The sequence below is a fragment of the Eriocheir sinensis genome, unplaced genomic scaffold (assembly GCF_024679095.1).
Source record: "Eriocheir sinensis breed Jianghai 21 unplaced genomic scaffold, ASM2467909v1 Scaffold1819, whole genome shotgun sequence".
In the NCBI taxonomy this organism is placed as follows: domain Eukaryota; kingdom Metazoa; phylum Arthropoda; class Malacostraca; order Decapoda; family Varunidae; genus Eriocheir; species Eriocheir sinensis.
Window position 1 is genome coordinate 7,501 of NW_026111205.1, and position 17,058 is coordinate 24,558.

Below are 17,058 nucleotides of genomic sequence, written 5' to 3' on the forward strand. Positions count from 1 at the left end.
TTCAGTCAGTCAGTCAACCAGTTTGTCTGCCAGGCAATCGGTCAGTCTGTCGGACAGTCAATCCATCATTCAGTCAGTCAGTCAGTCAACCAGTTTGTCTGTCAGGCAATCGGTCAGTCTGTCAGACAGTCAATCCATCATTCAGTCAGTCAGTCAGTCAACCAGTTTGTCTGTCAGGCAATCGGTCAGTCTGTCAGACAGTCAATCCATCATTCAGTCAGTCAGTCAGTCAACCAGTTTGTCTGTCAGGCAATCGGTCAGTCTGTCAGACAGTCAATCCATCATTCATTCAGTCAGTCAGTCAACCAGTTTGTCTGCCAGGCAATCGGTCAGTCTGTCAGACAGTCAATCCATCATTCATTCAGTCAGTCAGTCAACCAGTTTGTCTGCCAGGCAATCGGTCAGTCTGTCAGACAGTCAATCCATCATTCATTCAGTCAGTCAGTTAACCAGCTATATAGTCAGTCAGTATATCATGCGGTCAGGCAGTCAGTCAGTCAATTAGTCAACCAGTCAGTCAGTCAGTTAATCAGTCAGTCAGTGAGTCAGTCATTAGAGGAAACAAGAACAGTTTGGTGGTGAGGAAGGTGCTTGAAAAATAGTGTCAGCTGAATGCAGCACTTATATTTACCGGGATGATGTCAGCAAGGAGAGTCAATTAACAGTTTAACTGGAGCACACGAGTTTAGCAACTAGACGAATACAAATGAATAAGAGATAAATTTACACATCATAGATAGACAACTATAATATAAGGTAAGTACAATGTTCCAAGTACGACAATTTCGTATCGCTGGCGAGTCACACGGGCGTGCAGTTGCCAGCTCGGTACAGTCAGCCTGTTATATTTGCCGATCTCCCACCCAAAACCTGTCTCTGGCGCCCAATAACGAGACTCAGATATAGTTATCACTAAAACCGTTGATTCCTGATGTGTTCTGCCAATGGTTAAGCGTCGAAAACCGGTACATGCACGAGGGCGAGATGATGAAGGCAAGTTTCCCAGCATCGCTTCCAGATTGTCGTACTCGGTCGGAGCATTACATTTACCAGCTTCTCCCGCATAAATATCACCAGGAAACATGAATGATAAACCATTTCAACAATAACTACAAATAAATATCGTTATTGTGACCCAGGAAACAGTTTTGGGGATGGAAATTGGGAAACATGAGAAACTGAGTACGACAATCTGGCAACGTTGTACAATAATCCCAGCCATCAGCTGTTCAGTGTTTGTTTACCTCGCGCGGGGAGAGAGGAAGGGACACTGTGCTCCGTGCTTCCCTTGTTATCCTTGCTATCCACGTGCCCCCCTTGTTATCCTCGTGCTCCCGGCCTTGTAGCGGTGCCGTGGCGGGGCGTGTAGGCGTTGACATGTAAGCCCCGGTCGTCTACCCTCCGTGCCCTATGGGGGTCCGTGGACGGGGCAGGTAGTTTGGGTTAACCCGTCCGCTGCGGTTGGCACGGGTTTGGATTTCACTGTTAGCCTAGTATCATATATATAGTTTCATGTCTTTTTCTGTCTCTGTGGTGGATAGTGGAGTGTTTCCCATGTGGTATTGGTGTGCTGGATATCCTCTCCCAAGGTGCAGGACTACATTTTCTTCATTGAATTGTAGCAGCCACTTTTTGTTCCACTCCTGTAGCTTGATGAGGTCTTCTGCTTGGAAATGCACATTCAAGGGGACAAATATACTTTTCCCATTTCATTTCAACAGAGTAAATTTTAATGCAAGTGGAGTTTTTCCATTTCGAGAATATGCTAACAGCTCCTCATTTTCATTTTCCATTTCCATCTTGCAGCACTCACGGTCAACGGCACTGCCCATACACTCAGTCCACCCTGGCGGGGACTTCACCAATGACCTCCATGAAAACAGGGTCCCAGACAAGCCAGTTGGTCTGAAGGGTGAGTGTTTCCCTCAGTGTTGTGATTTACATCCTCTGTCCCCTTCAAATTGTCCCTCCTACCTCCTACCTCCTTATCCATCACTTACATTCTTAATTCCCAACAAACAGTATAAACCTAATATATGTGTTGTGCATAGAATTTAGGATAACTTACAGGTACAATACATTCGTATAATTTTGTTTTCGTGGTACAAAATATTCATGTTTGGAAGCCATGATAAAACCTACATAGTGATCATGATGGTGGAGTCACTGTGTTATCTGCAGTGTCTTGTGGTCCATTACAGCCGTGGCGCTGACTGACCACATCAGGGTGTGTTGGCAGCCCCCCGCACAGCACAATGTGCTGCTGTGCGGCTACACCATTGCCTGGGACCAAGGCGTGGCGGACATCTACTCCAAGATAGTGGACAGCAAGCAGCACGGTTACATCATTGATAAGCTGGGTGTGTAAGATGATCGTTTGTAACTAATTCTCCATTTTCTGGCCAAGTAGTATGCAGACCTGCAGTGTGATTCTCCACAAGACAGGGATTTTGAATTAGCCACTTCTACATTTGTGTTGAGCCAAGAGAAGGTAAAGATTTTGTTAGCCTGTCAAATGCGATTGGCACGGATTTGCCTTCACTGTTAGTCTGGTAACCTTTCTCTGCCTCTCTGGTGGACAGTGGAGTGTTTCCCATGTGGTATTGGTGTGCTGGATATCCCCTCCCAAGGTGCAGGACTTTACATTTTTCTTCACTGAATTTTAGTAGAAACATTTTGATCCATTTCTATAGCTTGGTGAGGTCTTCTGGTAGGAAATCCACAGTCAATGGGTTAAATGATATCATAGTTAACCATTTATTGAGTCTGGAGTTAACATTACATTCACCCCTCCAAAAAAAATGATGATGGAGTCCATAACAAGTTTTCATTTAAGCAAAGTAAAGTGAAGGTAGAGATCTTGCTAAGTAGATCATAGTTAAACATTTATTGAGTCTGTTAACATTTCACACACACACACACACACACACAAACACACACAGAAAAGTATTTACACACCATCATAAAGTTAGCTCTCCATATTGTGAAGACCCTGGACCATGAGAGCAATTATTGAGGGAAAGGAGGTGGTATTCTGAGTTGCCATTTTCAGACTCATCATCGTTCAGGCTCATTCCTCTGTCTGCCCTGAACTCTCATATATTTCCTGGGTGGTCATAATGTTAGTCAGGTTATTCATTGGTTATCCGTGGCCTGTTATCTGTCTTTCTACCTGTTATTCTACCTGTTGTCTGTTAGTCTATCTTATTTGTTATCTGTTCTGCCCAGTTTAACCCCTTGACTGCGGATTTCCTAGCAGCAGACCTCGCCAAGCTACAGGAATGGAACAAAAAGTGTCTGTGGCTACAATTCAGTGAAGAAAAGTGTAGTCCTGCACTTTGGGAGGGGATATCCAGCACACCAATACCACATGGGAAACACTCCACTATCCACCACAGACAGAGAGAGAAAGACCTGGGACTATGTTACCAGGCTACCAGTGAAGGCAAAATCCGTGCCAATCGCAGCGGACGGGTTAAGGGTCGTGAAAAAATTGTTGTATTGTTACGATTAGGTCCATAACAAGTTCTCCGTCTCCTCAGAACCCAACATGGAGTTTGTGATAAGCCTGCGAGCCTTCAACAACGTGGGTGACGGGCAACCGGTGTACCAGCAAGTCCACACCCAGCCAGAGGAGGAGGAGGTGGTGGAACCCACGCTGGACCCGGCGGTGTGGGTGAAGGCCGTGGTGCTGACGCCCTTCACCGTGGTGCTGCAGTGGGCGGACACCATGCTGAGCCAGAACCAGGTGATTTTTTTATTTATTTTTTTATTATTATTATTTTTTTTTTCAAGGGAGGCAACTCAAGGTAAAGAAATTAAACAACAATTAAAAGGCCACTAGATGCCGTTCCAAACACAAGCATGAAGAATGGGAGGTCAAAAGAGGTCAGTTTTGGGTAGTGTTGCTGGGCTGCTTCAGGGAGGGCAGTCATCAGCTGGAAAATATATGTTTTATCTCATGTTCTTTGTGCACTGTGTCACGACTTGCCACTTGCATCAACACAGCAGCGGAAAAGTTAGTCATTCGTCAAGGAACTTATTCACCACTTACACATTCTTGTTTCCCTGCACACACTCCCTTATTCGCCTCATATCCACCTCTCCACATCCTTATTCGTAACTTGCATCCTTCTCCCTCCTACAAACAGCCCCTCATTCACCTCATATCTTCCTCTCTATATCCTTATCCATTACTTACTCATACTCTCGTCCCAGCAAACTCCCTTATTCACCTCACGTCCACCTCACACATCCTTATCCATAACTCATGCATCCTCTTTTTCCTGCAAACAGTCCCTTATACACCTCATATCCTCCCTCATACATCCTTATCCTTCACTTACACATCCTCTTTTTCCTGCAAGCACTCCCTCACACCCTTCCTATCCTCCTGTCATTCATGTCTCATTTCACAAGCCAGTCAGTCCTTCATCCAGTGACCTTTCTCATGTTTTCCCTCCGTCCTTGTACCTGACTCCCTGTTAATACTGACCTTTGACTCCTGCATTACAACAGCTGCACCACCTTCTCGTCCTCATCCTCCAGCCGCTACGTCAACGCCACGGATGTGACCTGCCTCATTGACAGCCTCAAGCCATCAACAGTGTGTGAGTTTGCTGTGAAGACCATCAGGGTGAGACCACAGTGCTGGAAGCCTTCGTTCTTCTTTCAGTAAATATTCACTCAGTCCTGCAACACTTCTCAAGGAAATCCTGCACAGCTGAATCCTTGCTGTGATGAGGCACAGAGAAATTATGACTCATAGGGTGAGCTATTATTAGTGTTTGATTTTTTCATTGACCTTTTGCAAATACTTAAAAATGGACCTTATATAATGGTATTAGAAACAGCACAGCAGGGTTGGCAATGATTTAATCAGATGATTAAATCATTGATTTTATTTGTATTTTTTCTGAGTAAAAGTATTCCATAGGTAAAATGATGTGCTCCAAAGATGATAAAGTAAAACAGCCTATTCATGTGCAATGATTCATTTATTCTCTTCAAAGTATAAAAAAAAGATTCCTACATTAATATATCCTCCTGCGCTAATGTTGCCAACTTGACATGTTTTTACTAGGTAAAAAATCAGCCACCTCTAGTCTTTACTAACTTGGCTGGCAATGTATCATAATAGCAACCAAGGTTTGCAACCAAACCGTAACAGAATAAAAGTAGATATTCTTCTCAGACTTACAGGCCTAAACTTAAAGTAACCTATGGAAACTTATGAATCACTCACCAGGATATATATATATATATATATATATATATATATATATATATATATATATATATATATATATATATATATATATATATATATATATATATATATATATTCCCCCAGGGAGGACTCCCCTTCTGGCTGCCGACCCGAGAGGTGTCTTGATAACTCCTCGAACCTCTTTCTTCTCAATTTCTGCAACATTCGCGGTCTTCGCTCTAATTTTCATTCTGTGGAACATCATCTCTTCTCCTCTAAACCTCACCTTCTCTTCCTTACCGAAACACAGGTTTCTGAGGCTACTGCCAGCAATCTCTACTCTGTTCCCTCCTACTATCTCTATCCTAAATTTCAATCCAAAGCTGGATGTTGCGCCTACGTGCGCAACGACATCACTTGCTCTCGTGCCCACGACCTTGACTCTTCTGAATTTTCCACCATCTGGTTAAGACTTCACTGTCATTCTATTGCTAAATACATCTGTGCTGTTTATCTCTCACCTAACTCTACCAACTATGTAAAATTCTTTGACTATTTGAATTCTAAAGTGGAGCACATCTTGACCCACTCTCCCTTCGCTGAAATCTCCATCCTAGGAGATTTCAATGTTCACCACCAGCTTTGGCTTTCATCCTCTTTCACTGACCATCCTGGTGAACAAGCCTACAACTTTGCTATCCTCAACGACCTAGAGCAGTTGGTCCAGCACCCTACACGTATTCCCGACCGTCTTGGAGATCGGCCCAACATTCTAGACCTCTTCCTTACCTCAAACCCTTCTGCTTATTCTGTCAAACTGTTCTCTCCGTTGGGCTCCTCCGATCACAATCTTATTTCTGCATCCTGTCCTATCGCTCCTGTACACTCTCTGGACCCACCGAAGAGGCGATGCTTCTGGCATTTTGCTTCAGCTCGGTGGGACGACCTGAGGATGTACTTTTCCGATTTCCCGTGGAATGATTATTGCTTCCAGGATAGAGACCCCTCTGTGTGCTCAGCGCATCACAGAGGTGATTGTCTCTGGAATGGAGGCATACATTCCTCGTTCTTTCTCTACTCCTCATGCTAAAAAGACTTGGTTTAATCACTCTTGTTCTCGTGCTGTCAATGATAGAGAGGTAGCTCACAAAAGATACCAGAGCCTTCAAACTAATGCTAATTATGAACTTTACATTTCTGCCCGAAATCGTGCCAAATCTGTTCTCCGACTAACCAAAATTCTTTCATTAATAGAAATGTCAAAACCTTGCTTTCTAACTCTTCCCGTGACTTCTGGCATCTAGCCAAAACATCTCCTCCAACTTCACTTCTTCATCTTTCCCTCCACTCCTCAGTCCTGACGGCAACACTGCCGTCTCATCTATCTCTAAGGCTGAACTCTTCTCTCAAACTTTTTCTAAAAACTCCACTCTGGACGATTCTGGGCATATTCCTCCTACTCATCCCCCCTCTGACTCCTTTATGCCTGTTATAAAGATTCTTCAAAATGATGTTTTCTATGCCCTCTCTGGCCTCAATCCTCAGAAGGCTTATGGACCTGATGGAGTGCCTCCTATTGTCCTTAAAAATGTGCCTCCGTGCTGTCACCCTGCCTGGTCAAACTCTTTCGCCTCTGCCTGTCAACATCTACTTTTCCTTCTTGCTGGAAGTATGCCTTCATACAGCCTGTACCTAAGAAGGGTGACCGCTCCAATCCCTCAAACTACCGTCCTATTGCTTTACTTTCTTGTCTATCTAAAGCTTTTGAATCAATCCTTAACCGTAAGATTCAAAAGCACCTTTCCACTTCTGACCTTCTATCTGATCGCCAGTATGGGTTCCGCAAGAGGCGTTCTACTGGTGATCTCCTAGCCTTCTTAACTGACTCTTGGTCATCCTCTCTTAGCCGTTTCGGTGAAACTTTTGCTATTGCGCTGGACATATCAAAAGCTTTTGATAGGGTCTGGCACAAATCTTTGCTTTCCAAACTACCCTCCTACGGTTTCTATCCTTCTCTCTGTACCTTTATCTCCAGTTTCCTTTCTGACCGTTCTATTTCTGCCGTGGTAGACGGTCACTGTTCTTCCCCTAAATCTATTAACAGTGGTGTCCCACAGGGTTCTGTCCTATCTCCCACTCTTTTTCTGTTGTTCATTGATGATCTTCTTTCCAAAACGAACTGTCCTATCCATTCCTACGCCGATGATTCCACTCTGCATTATTCAACTTCTTTTAATAGAAGACCCACCCTTCAGGAACTTAACGACTCAAGGCTGGAGACTGCAGAACGCTTAGCCTCAGACCTTACTATTATTTCCGATTGGGGCAAGAAGAACCTGGTGTCCTTCAACGCCTCAAAACACAGTTTCTCCACCTATCCACTCGACACAATCTTCCAAACAACTATCCCCTATTCTTTGACAACACCCAGCTATCACCTTCCTCAACACTAAACATTCTCGGTCTATCCTTAACTCAAAATCTCAACTGGAAACTTCATATCTCATCTCTTACTAAATCAGCTTCCTCGAGGCTGGGCGTTCTGTACCGTCTCCGCCAGTTCTTCTCCCCTGCACAGTTGCTGTCCATATACAGGGCCTTGTCCGCCCTCGTTTGGAGTATGCATCTCAAATAAGGGTGGGCTCCACACACATAGTACTGTTTGAGAGAGTGGAGGCAAAGGCTCTTCATCTTATCAACTCCCTTCCTCTTACTATCAGTCTTCTACCTCTTAAATTCTGACGCAGTGTTGCCTCTTTCTATCTTCTACCGATATTTCCATGCTGACTGCTCTTCTGAACTTGCTAATTGCATGCCTCTCCCCTTCCTGCGGTCCCGCTGCACTCGACTTTCTACTCATGCTCATCCCTATACTGTCCAAACCCCTTATGCAAGAGTTAACCAGCATCTTCACTCTTTCATCCCTCACGCTGGTGAACTCTAGAACACCTATCCTTTATCTGTATTTCCTCCTGCCTACAACTTGAACTCTTTCAAGAGGAGGGTATCAGGACACCTCTCCTCCCGAAATTGACCTCTCTTTCGGCCACCTCTTTGGATTCTTTTTAGGAGCAGTGAGTAGCGGGCTTTTTGTTTATTAATGTTTGCTTTTTGTGTGCCCTGGAACTGTCCTTTGCTGTAAAAAAAATATATATATATATATATATATATATATATATATATATATATATATATATATATATATATATATATATATATATATATATATATATATATATATATATATATATATATATATATATATATATATATATATATATATATATATATATATATATATATATATATATATATATATATATATATATATATATATATATATATATATATATATTTTTTTTTTTTTTTAACCGTGTACCAGTGACAGGCAAAATTTGTGGCTTTACCGTGTAGCAGTGACGGGCCTAATTTTTGCTATGATATAAGCCCCCAAAATAGATGATGAATAAACTGATCACAAATGCATTGATATATATTATAAAATGGTTTGCCTGAGTGATGATTTTCTCTCTCTCTCTCTCTCTCTCTCTCTCTCTCTCTCTCTCTCTCTTTTTTACGTCGCGGCCTATTGCGCCGGTAGGCTTCTTCCCGGTGGGTCCTGATGGTCGGCCCAAGGCAGTGCTTAGAGTGGCCTTTCAGAAACATGATCCCTGCAGCTACTGGGTTAAGTGCTGCCCATAGCTCCAGTAGGCTCTTTGGAGGGGCCTCTTGGATGACCCCAGCCCAGTAGTGGCTCAGGCAAATTGTATTTATAGTGCCTGACAAGATGTATGGTTCTTGCTTCCTGCCTGGCCCACGCTGCCCACCACCATGACTAAGTCACTGTTTATTTACTATATATCCAGGTCTTTTCTGCGTCAGTGAAGGTGTGTTCCCTTAACTATGTAGTATAGTACATCACTGTGGTTTGGCACACTGACTCTTTTTTATTTTTATAATTTGAAGATGCCATCCTGGTAACCCATCAGCTCACCTGTGATCCTCCCATTGTTCCGCTGCAGCGGCTGCCGGGTGAAGGTGGTGGTGGATGGCTGGCCAGGGAGGGCCAGGACGGCCAGGCCACCAGCAGGTTGTTGGAGGCCACCAGGCTATAGGGGGACTCACGCCAAACCTGATGGGGACAAGTGTGTGGGAAAAAGTGTGATTTTGGCACACCAAAACTTCAAAGTTCCCCCATCATGCATTTATATATATATATATATATATATATATATATATATATATATATATATATATATATATATATATATATATATATATATATATATATATATATATATATATATATATATATATATATATATATATATATATATATATATATATATATATATATATATATATATATTTTTTTTATAAATATATATATATATATATATATATATATATATATATATATATATATATATATATATATATATATATATATATCATGTTTCTGAAAGGCCACTCTAAGCACTGCCTTGGGCCGACCATCAGGACCCACCGGGAAGAAGCCTACCGGCGCAATAGGCCGCGACGTAAAAAAAAGAGAGAGAGAGAGAGAGAAAATCATCACTCAGGCAAACCATTTTATAATATATATCAATGCATTTGTGATCAGTTTATGCATCATCTATTTTGGGGGCTTATATCATAGCAAAAATTAGGCCCGTCGCTGCTACACGGTAAAGCCACAAATTTTGCCTGTCACTGGTACACGGTTAAAAAAAGATTATTGAGGGAGTAATTTTGTTTGTTCCAGGCTACGCGATATTCCTCACCACGGACCAAACTGTCGGTGACTGGGTGACGGGGGAAGTGACGGGGGACTGGCTCACCCTTACCGTCCATGGACTGACGCCTTCAAGGAAGTATTTGCACAAGATGCACACTCACAATGTCAAAGGTTTTGGTCCATTCTCCTCCGTGGAAAGCTTCACGACTCTTCCAGGTAAGGAAGTGTTAGTTTTAGGGAGCCGTCATTGCTGTGGTGCATCAGTCACTGTTCTCCCAGTTATGCACATGTTGTGTCCCACCACACTGTCCCTCATCATGGAGCACTCCCTCCCTGAGGCTGACTTGAGGCCCATTACCTGCATGCTGTGTGTTGTGGTGCATCAGTCACTGTTCTCCCAGTTATGCACATGTTGTGTCCCACCACACTGTCCCTCATCATGGAGCACTCCCTCCCTGAGGCTGACTTGAGGCCCATTACCTGCATGCTGTGTGTTGTGGTGCATCAGTCACTGTTCTCCCAGTTATGCACATGTTGTGTCCCACCATACTGTCCCTCATCATGGAGCACTCCCTCCCTGAGGCTGACTTGAGGCCCATTACCTGCATGCTCTGTGAATGCCACCTCTGGCTCTGTGGACATGTGGGTAAACCCTGCTTACCAGGTTGTTTATGTAAGACACAATCCTTAGTAAAGAGTGTGCCCAGAAAGTTGGGTTAGAGCAGGTTGATGGATCCTGCTGGGAGGTACATGGTATGGGGAAGGTGCCTGCATGGGGACCTGCACAGAGGAACCCCCAAGAATGGTGTCATAGTTTGGGTGAGGCAGGCTGGCAGAGGCCCCCATTGATTGACTGATTGATTAAGCCAATGTTAAAAATATTATACATCTGCTCCTGTGTTCCAGCTGTTGACAAGAGCATCGGTGAGCCCCCAGGCTGGTGTGTGGAGCGAGAGGCCTGATTGTGCTGGTGATCGCTGGCGTGGCAGGAGCCATGACCAGCTGGGGGCCTTCTTGGCCACCACACTGTACTGCCGCGGGTCAAGGCGGAGCCCAGGCCAAGCATTGTGTAAGGTGGCAGGACAGTTTCTTGTTGGTGTGTTTCATCCCATGACTCATTTCAGCAATCCTTTACACTGACTGCAGGAACTTTTTATTCACTTTGTAATATGGAGAACAAGGCTGCAGGGCATAGTCCACAAAGACTTAAGTTTGCCAAGATTAGAGAAAGAAAAAAAAAGGTAAACTTGTTCATAGGAAATGTTCAAGATGGACTTTCATTTTGTGCTATACATAGTTGCAGGGTAACAAGTGACCTCTGTTTGTGATATCTGTGTCTCTTGGTGGAGCAGCTAACACGTGTTTCTAACTTGTGATTGCTTGCAGTGTGCTGGCTGGGAGCTATTTCTTTAAATGAATTCAAATATGCTTTGTTGAACTCAAACCTCATGCCTTTAACATCCATCCTGTTTTGAAGATTTCATGTGCCCTTCCATCTCCCTCTGGACAGCCCTGCGAGGTACAGCAGCAGCACTCAGTAGTATTTAGCAGCTAGTAAGATACATCACTTCCTTGCAGTGTTTGCGGCAGCTGCAGTGAGAGCAACAAGCCTGGCGTCCAGCCTCCAGACCTGTGGATCCATCACGGCCACTTGGAGCTGAAGAACTTTGACAAGGGTGAGCACAGCAACTCCCCCAACCACGCCTCCATCATCCAGCACACAGGTGGGTGTCTTTGTCAGTCAGTGAACAGTGTGCAGCTCATGGGAGTCCTGTCATTTGTGTGGTATTTTTTGTAATATTTGGTTGCTGGTGTTTTGTTGCCAGTCACTGCTGCGTTGTAGTGTGCCAGTGACGCCACACACAACCTTACACAACCCACAGACACACCAGTATGAGAGTCATCACACATTACAGAGTTTCCATCTATCTCTATCCAGACACTCCCTCCTTGCCTGCTCAAAGTTTCTCAAAGATCTTTCCACCCTCTCCCTAACGTACTCTTGCACCCTATCCCTCCATTTCACTGGAGGTCGTCCTCTAGCATTCCCTCCCTCTATCTCACTCACATACACCCTTCTGGTTATCTTACTCTCCTTCATTCGCTCCATGTGGCCAAACCACTTTAAAGTCTGTCGCTTCACTTCTTCCACCACTCCACACTTCTTCCCTTCACCCCTGTGACAAATTCCAAAACTCTCGTACACACTTTCATTACTCATTCCATCCATTCTACTCACACCACAAGCACTCTTCAAATAACTCATTTCCACTGCCTGCACTCTAGACCTCTGACTTTCATTCCAGGCCCACGTTTCACTTGCATATGTTAGGGTTGGTACTATTATTGTATTTCTCAAATCCCTCTTTACCTCCATGCTTACACTTCTGCCATTCATGATTTGTCTCAAAGACCCTACCACCCTTCTTCCTTGCAATGCCCTTTCTCTTTGTTGGAATTATCTACACCGTGGCTAAGATCTGGAGGTGAACGGAGGGTAGAGAAAGGGCTGGTGGCGGCTTGGTCTCGCTCTTCTTGCTGAATCGTGTTTATTTTCAACGACAGGAACTTGTACAGACAAACTCGAGAAAGGCAAATATATACCTATCTCAGTTCAACTAAGAATACAAAACTTGATTTACAGAAACTAAATGAAATTAATTATAATAAAGGAAAATAATGGACTCAGTAATTTCAGCTTAAACTTCTGGATTTATAAAAATATGTGGAGGAGTAATTATAGAAACTGTACTTTCATGGGAAACTTAAATAACTTCTTCACTAACTTCAACATTCTCCCCACCATAGGAGTCTAGCACTCCTATTACATATGACAACTGTATTCCTGAGTATAAAGCATCAACCTTAAATTATTCATACATATCACTTACGAAATACAATTCACAGCCTCAGAAACTAGTCTGTCAACTTGAACTTCAACTGAAGTTACAAGTCAAGTTTTCTAGGAACTTTAACAGACCTACCAGAGCGAGTACGAGTTTCAGCAGCTGTCTCAGGAAGTGGACTAGAATCTGAGGACTCCTGGACAGCTGCATCAACTTCAGGTAAATCTTGGACAGTCTCATTAACATCAGTATACTCATGGCTAGATACTTCCAAGTTATGTAGCTTCTGAACTGCCCTATTTAGTACTCCTCTGGAAGTCTTCACATTTACACTTCTGAGAACACCATCCTGACCAGGGAAAATATCCACAACCAAACCCAGGGGCCATTGTAGCCTTGGAATGTTGTCCTCCTTCGCTAGGACTAAGTCACCTTTTTTAATACTGCATTTTGAAGTGAAACCCTTAACAACTGGGGACAAATTGGAAATATAATCTGAGCTCCATCTCTTCCAAAATTTGTCTAAATTCTGGTTTCTCAAATGTTCTCTATTCCTCAGATCTTGAGGGGAAATACAGGAAGGTTTAGGGTCCAACTCAGAGTGAGTACTAGCATTTCTGCAAATGAGGAAATGTGAGGGAGATAAAGGCGGAGCACTATTAGGTTCATCCCCAACACAAGTGAGAGGTCTTGAGTTTACACATGCTTCTATTTCATGTAGTACAGTCTCTAGTTCACTTCTGGATATATACTTAACACTTAAAGTTTTCCTCATGGCAGACTTCACAGTTCTTATCAGACGTTCCCACCATCCTCCCCACCATGGAGAACGGGGGACTATAAACTTCCAGTGTGGAGATATGTGACCATAAACCTTCTGTATTTGCCCACTGCAAGCAACAAAAGTTTTGGCATTATCTGAGTACATCACTGAAGGTAGCCCTCTCCGTGCAATGAATGTGTGTAGGCCAAGCATGCAATCCTCAACACTCATAGAGTCAGTGAGCTCTAAATGTATAGCTCTGACAACAGCACAGGTGAACAGTAAAATGTAAAATTTCTTAGAAGGGAAATCAGAGCAAAACAGAGGGCCAGCAAAATCCAGGCCAGTCACTGTGAATGGTGGAGCAGCTTTAACTCTCAGTTCTGGTAGTGGGGCTACTGGCTGGCTACAAGCTCTGGAGTCATGTCTCTGGCATCTTACACATTCCTTGATCACAGTCTTAGCAATTCTTCTAATTCCTATAATCCAGAAACTTTCTCTCAAGGTAGATACAATGGTAGAAACACCTGCATGTTTGAGAAAAAGATGGTGAAACTTGACCAGTAGCTTTGCTAGGTGACATTTTGGAATTATTATTGGATGTTTACAGTCAAAGCTCAATTCAGCATTTTCCAGTCTACCTCTGATTCTCAATAAACCTTTATCATCTAGAAAGGGATCTAGATTAATCAACTTTGACCCCTTAGGAAGAGACTTGTCACTTAGCAGAGCCTTAATCTCATGAGGAAACATATCTCTCTGTACATGATAAAACATCTTTACCTTAGCATCATCCAACTCCTTGGCTGAAAGTGGACCAGAAATCTTATTATCAGGTGTTATACAATTATGTGTATACCTCAACACCCAAGCAACAACACGCTGAGCTTTACTAAAGTCACCCCACCTCTCAAACTCAAACACAGGTGGAGTAGGGTGAACAGTTACACATGCTAGAGCCTCAGTAGTCTTGTACTCCTCATTTGTACAAATTGATTCTGTTTCCTTTATACTGATACTAAGAGGTTCAGCTAGCCAAGATGGTCCACACATCCACAATTTACTTGATACAATCTGATCACCTAAGACACCTCTAGAAACTAAATCAGCTGGATTCTCATGTCCAGGGCAGTGATGCCAAGAACTTGGTGGAGTTAAGCTTTGAATCTCTGTGACTCTGTTTGCAACAAACATTTTCTACTTCAGAGGGTCACCCTTGATCCAAGCTAGAGTTATCTGTGAGTCAGTCCAGCAAAATACCCTGGCATTCATGTTTAGATGAAGGGCATGCTTCACAAAGCTTACTAATCTAGCACACAATAAAGCCCCCATCAGCTCCAATCTGGGCAGAGTTATGGTCTTAATAGGTGCCACTCTAGACTTTGAAGTGACTAATGCAACCCTGTAGGCACCATCTGGTAAGCAGGTACGGATATATACACAGGCACCATAACCTTTCTCTGAAGCATCTCCAAAGGCATGAAGCTCTACATCAGTAAGGCTATTCCACTTAAGAAAAGGAAAATAACATCTGTCCATCTTCCAATCGCTGAGAGATGCTGCACTCAGGACCCATCTTTCAAATTTATGCTTCACATCCTGAGGCAATTTATCATCCCACTGAAGACTCAGCCTCCAAATATCTTGAAAAAGTATTTTGCCAAACATCACAAAGGGATTGATAAGACCTAGAGGGTCAAAGATCTTGGCAATCAAGCTCAGCATGCTTCTTTTGGTATATGTTAACTCAGTCTGGGTGTTCAATTCTAATCCTTCAAAAGAAAACTCATCAGAAGTGTTACACCACTGTAGGCCTAACACTTTAGTACCTTCTTCTCCATGTACTTGATCAACTTTATCCTGAAACATGGAAGTTACTAATTTACTGTTTGAAACCCACTTAGTCAGAGGCATGCCAGCATGTGCCAAAACCTCACAAGCCTCTAAATTTGCAGGCAGCTTCCTCCACACTGTCAGCACCACTCAGCCAGTTATCTACATACATATCCTCTTTCAGTTCTTGTATTACTTCAGTGCTTGGATACTTCTCTAAATGATGTTTTATTGTGGCATTCAATAGAAATGGGCTGGCAGTGTTTTCAAAGGGAACCCGCAGGAATCTCACATACTTAATCTCATCCTCATTTCTCAACATGAAACGGTGTACATCTCTGTCTCGTCTTTTCACACACAACTGTAGAAAGGCCTTGGTAACATCAGCAGTAAGAGCAATAGGCCATCTTCTTAACCTGATCATCACTTCTACTAAATCTGGGTTGAGTGAAGGACCCTTCAAGAGACAATCATTCAGTGAAATTCCATTATACACACTGGCTGAGGCATCAAAGACAGGTCTCACCTTGGTACTGTTACTAGTTTCTTTAACCACCGGACAGTGAGGCATATAAAAAGTAGGATTCTCACAGACTATCTCATTACTAGGAATTTCCTCAACAATACCTTCTTGCACATAGTCCTCAAAAACCTTGTAATATGCAGTTTTCAACTCAACATCTTTATCTAGTTTGGCATGTAACTTGTCTAGTCTCTTCATAGCAAGTTTCTCATTGTTGAGTAGGGCACTTTTCAAGGAGTCACTTTTCCAAGGTAATGACACTTCATATCTGCCTTTAGCATATGAAACATTCTGTGAAAACTCTAGCAAGGCAGCATCTGACTCAAACTAATGATCTGATTCCTTGGACTGTATCCCTATAGTCTTAAGTCCCAAAACTTGCTTACATCATATTCAGACACTTTAGAAATACATAACATCTGTGGAGAGGTTGCTGGTACCTTAGAACTAGTGTCAGGCTTCCAAGCCCCTGACAATACCCAGCCAAACAATGATCTTTGGGCCACTACGCCTCCCACTTGCACAGACTCATTAGACATTATGTATTTCCAGTAAGCATCCTGACCCACTAGTATATCTATATCCATATAGGAATCACTCTGATAGTCATCTGCAAGAGGCACAGGAAATTTGCATAGTATACCTACAGGCACAGTGGTTCTTACTAAGGGTTGACATATCACTGGAATCTCTACAGCTGCTAACTTGTGTGGTGCATCACTGCAATCAAGAACCTTCAGATCAAACAGGTTGCACTGCTTTATATTAGAGGAATTATTACCCCCAAATAGGCTACTGAATAAGAAATGGGTTTGCTGGAGTTCCATGTGGGTTTGCATTTCTTAACAAGTCTACTACTGACATATGTCCTACTGGAGCCACTATCAAACAACAACTTGGCCCTATGAAGAACACCATTTGCTCCTGCAACTCTCACCTGAGCAGTCTGCAGTATAGTACATGTCTCCTTATTAACTGATATATTAGACAAGGAAATTCCAGCAAAATTAGTATTTTAGACCCTTCTTTTCTTGTATTAAATCAACTCTTTTATCACTCATTAATTACTCCATAAATGATTTCACTGTCTCGTATCCCTGGTAGCGTGATCCGGCTTAAGTTGTTATTGGAGACTGGTGTTCGGGG

The 17,058-nt window shown here is 42.9% G+C and overlaps 1 protein-coding gene across 2 annotated transcripts; it reads left to right on the plus strand.

The window, feature by feature from the left end:
* Positions 1-1,122: 1,122 nt before the first annotated feature.
* On the plus strand, positions 1,123-4,785 carry LOC126990626 (neogenin-like). Of its 2 annotated transcripts, none has more exons than XM_050849309.1 (5): positions 1,123-1,433; positions 1,807-1,912; positions 2,202-2,360; positions 3,543-3,748; positions 4,519-4,785. In XM_050849309.1, exons 4-5 carry the CDS (start codon positions 3,551-3,553, stop codon positions 4,585-4,587), a joined length of 267 nt encoding a protein of 88 aa, XP_050705266.1. In that variant the 5' UTR covers positions 1,123-1,433; positions 1,807-1,912; positions 2,202-2,360; positions 3,543-3,550; the 3' UTR covers positions 4,588-4,785. The 2 variants fall into 2 exon arrangements, with proteins under 2 accessions (XP_050705266.1, XP_050705265.1); XM_050849308.1 differs by having other exon boundaries at positions 1,123-1,379.
* Positions 4,786-17,058: the final 12,273 nt, after the last annotated feature.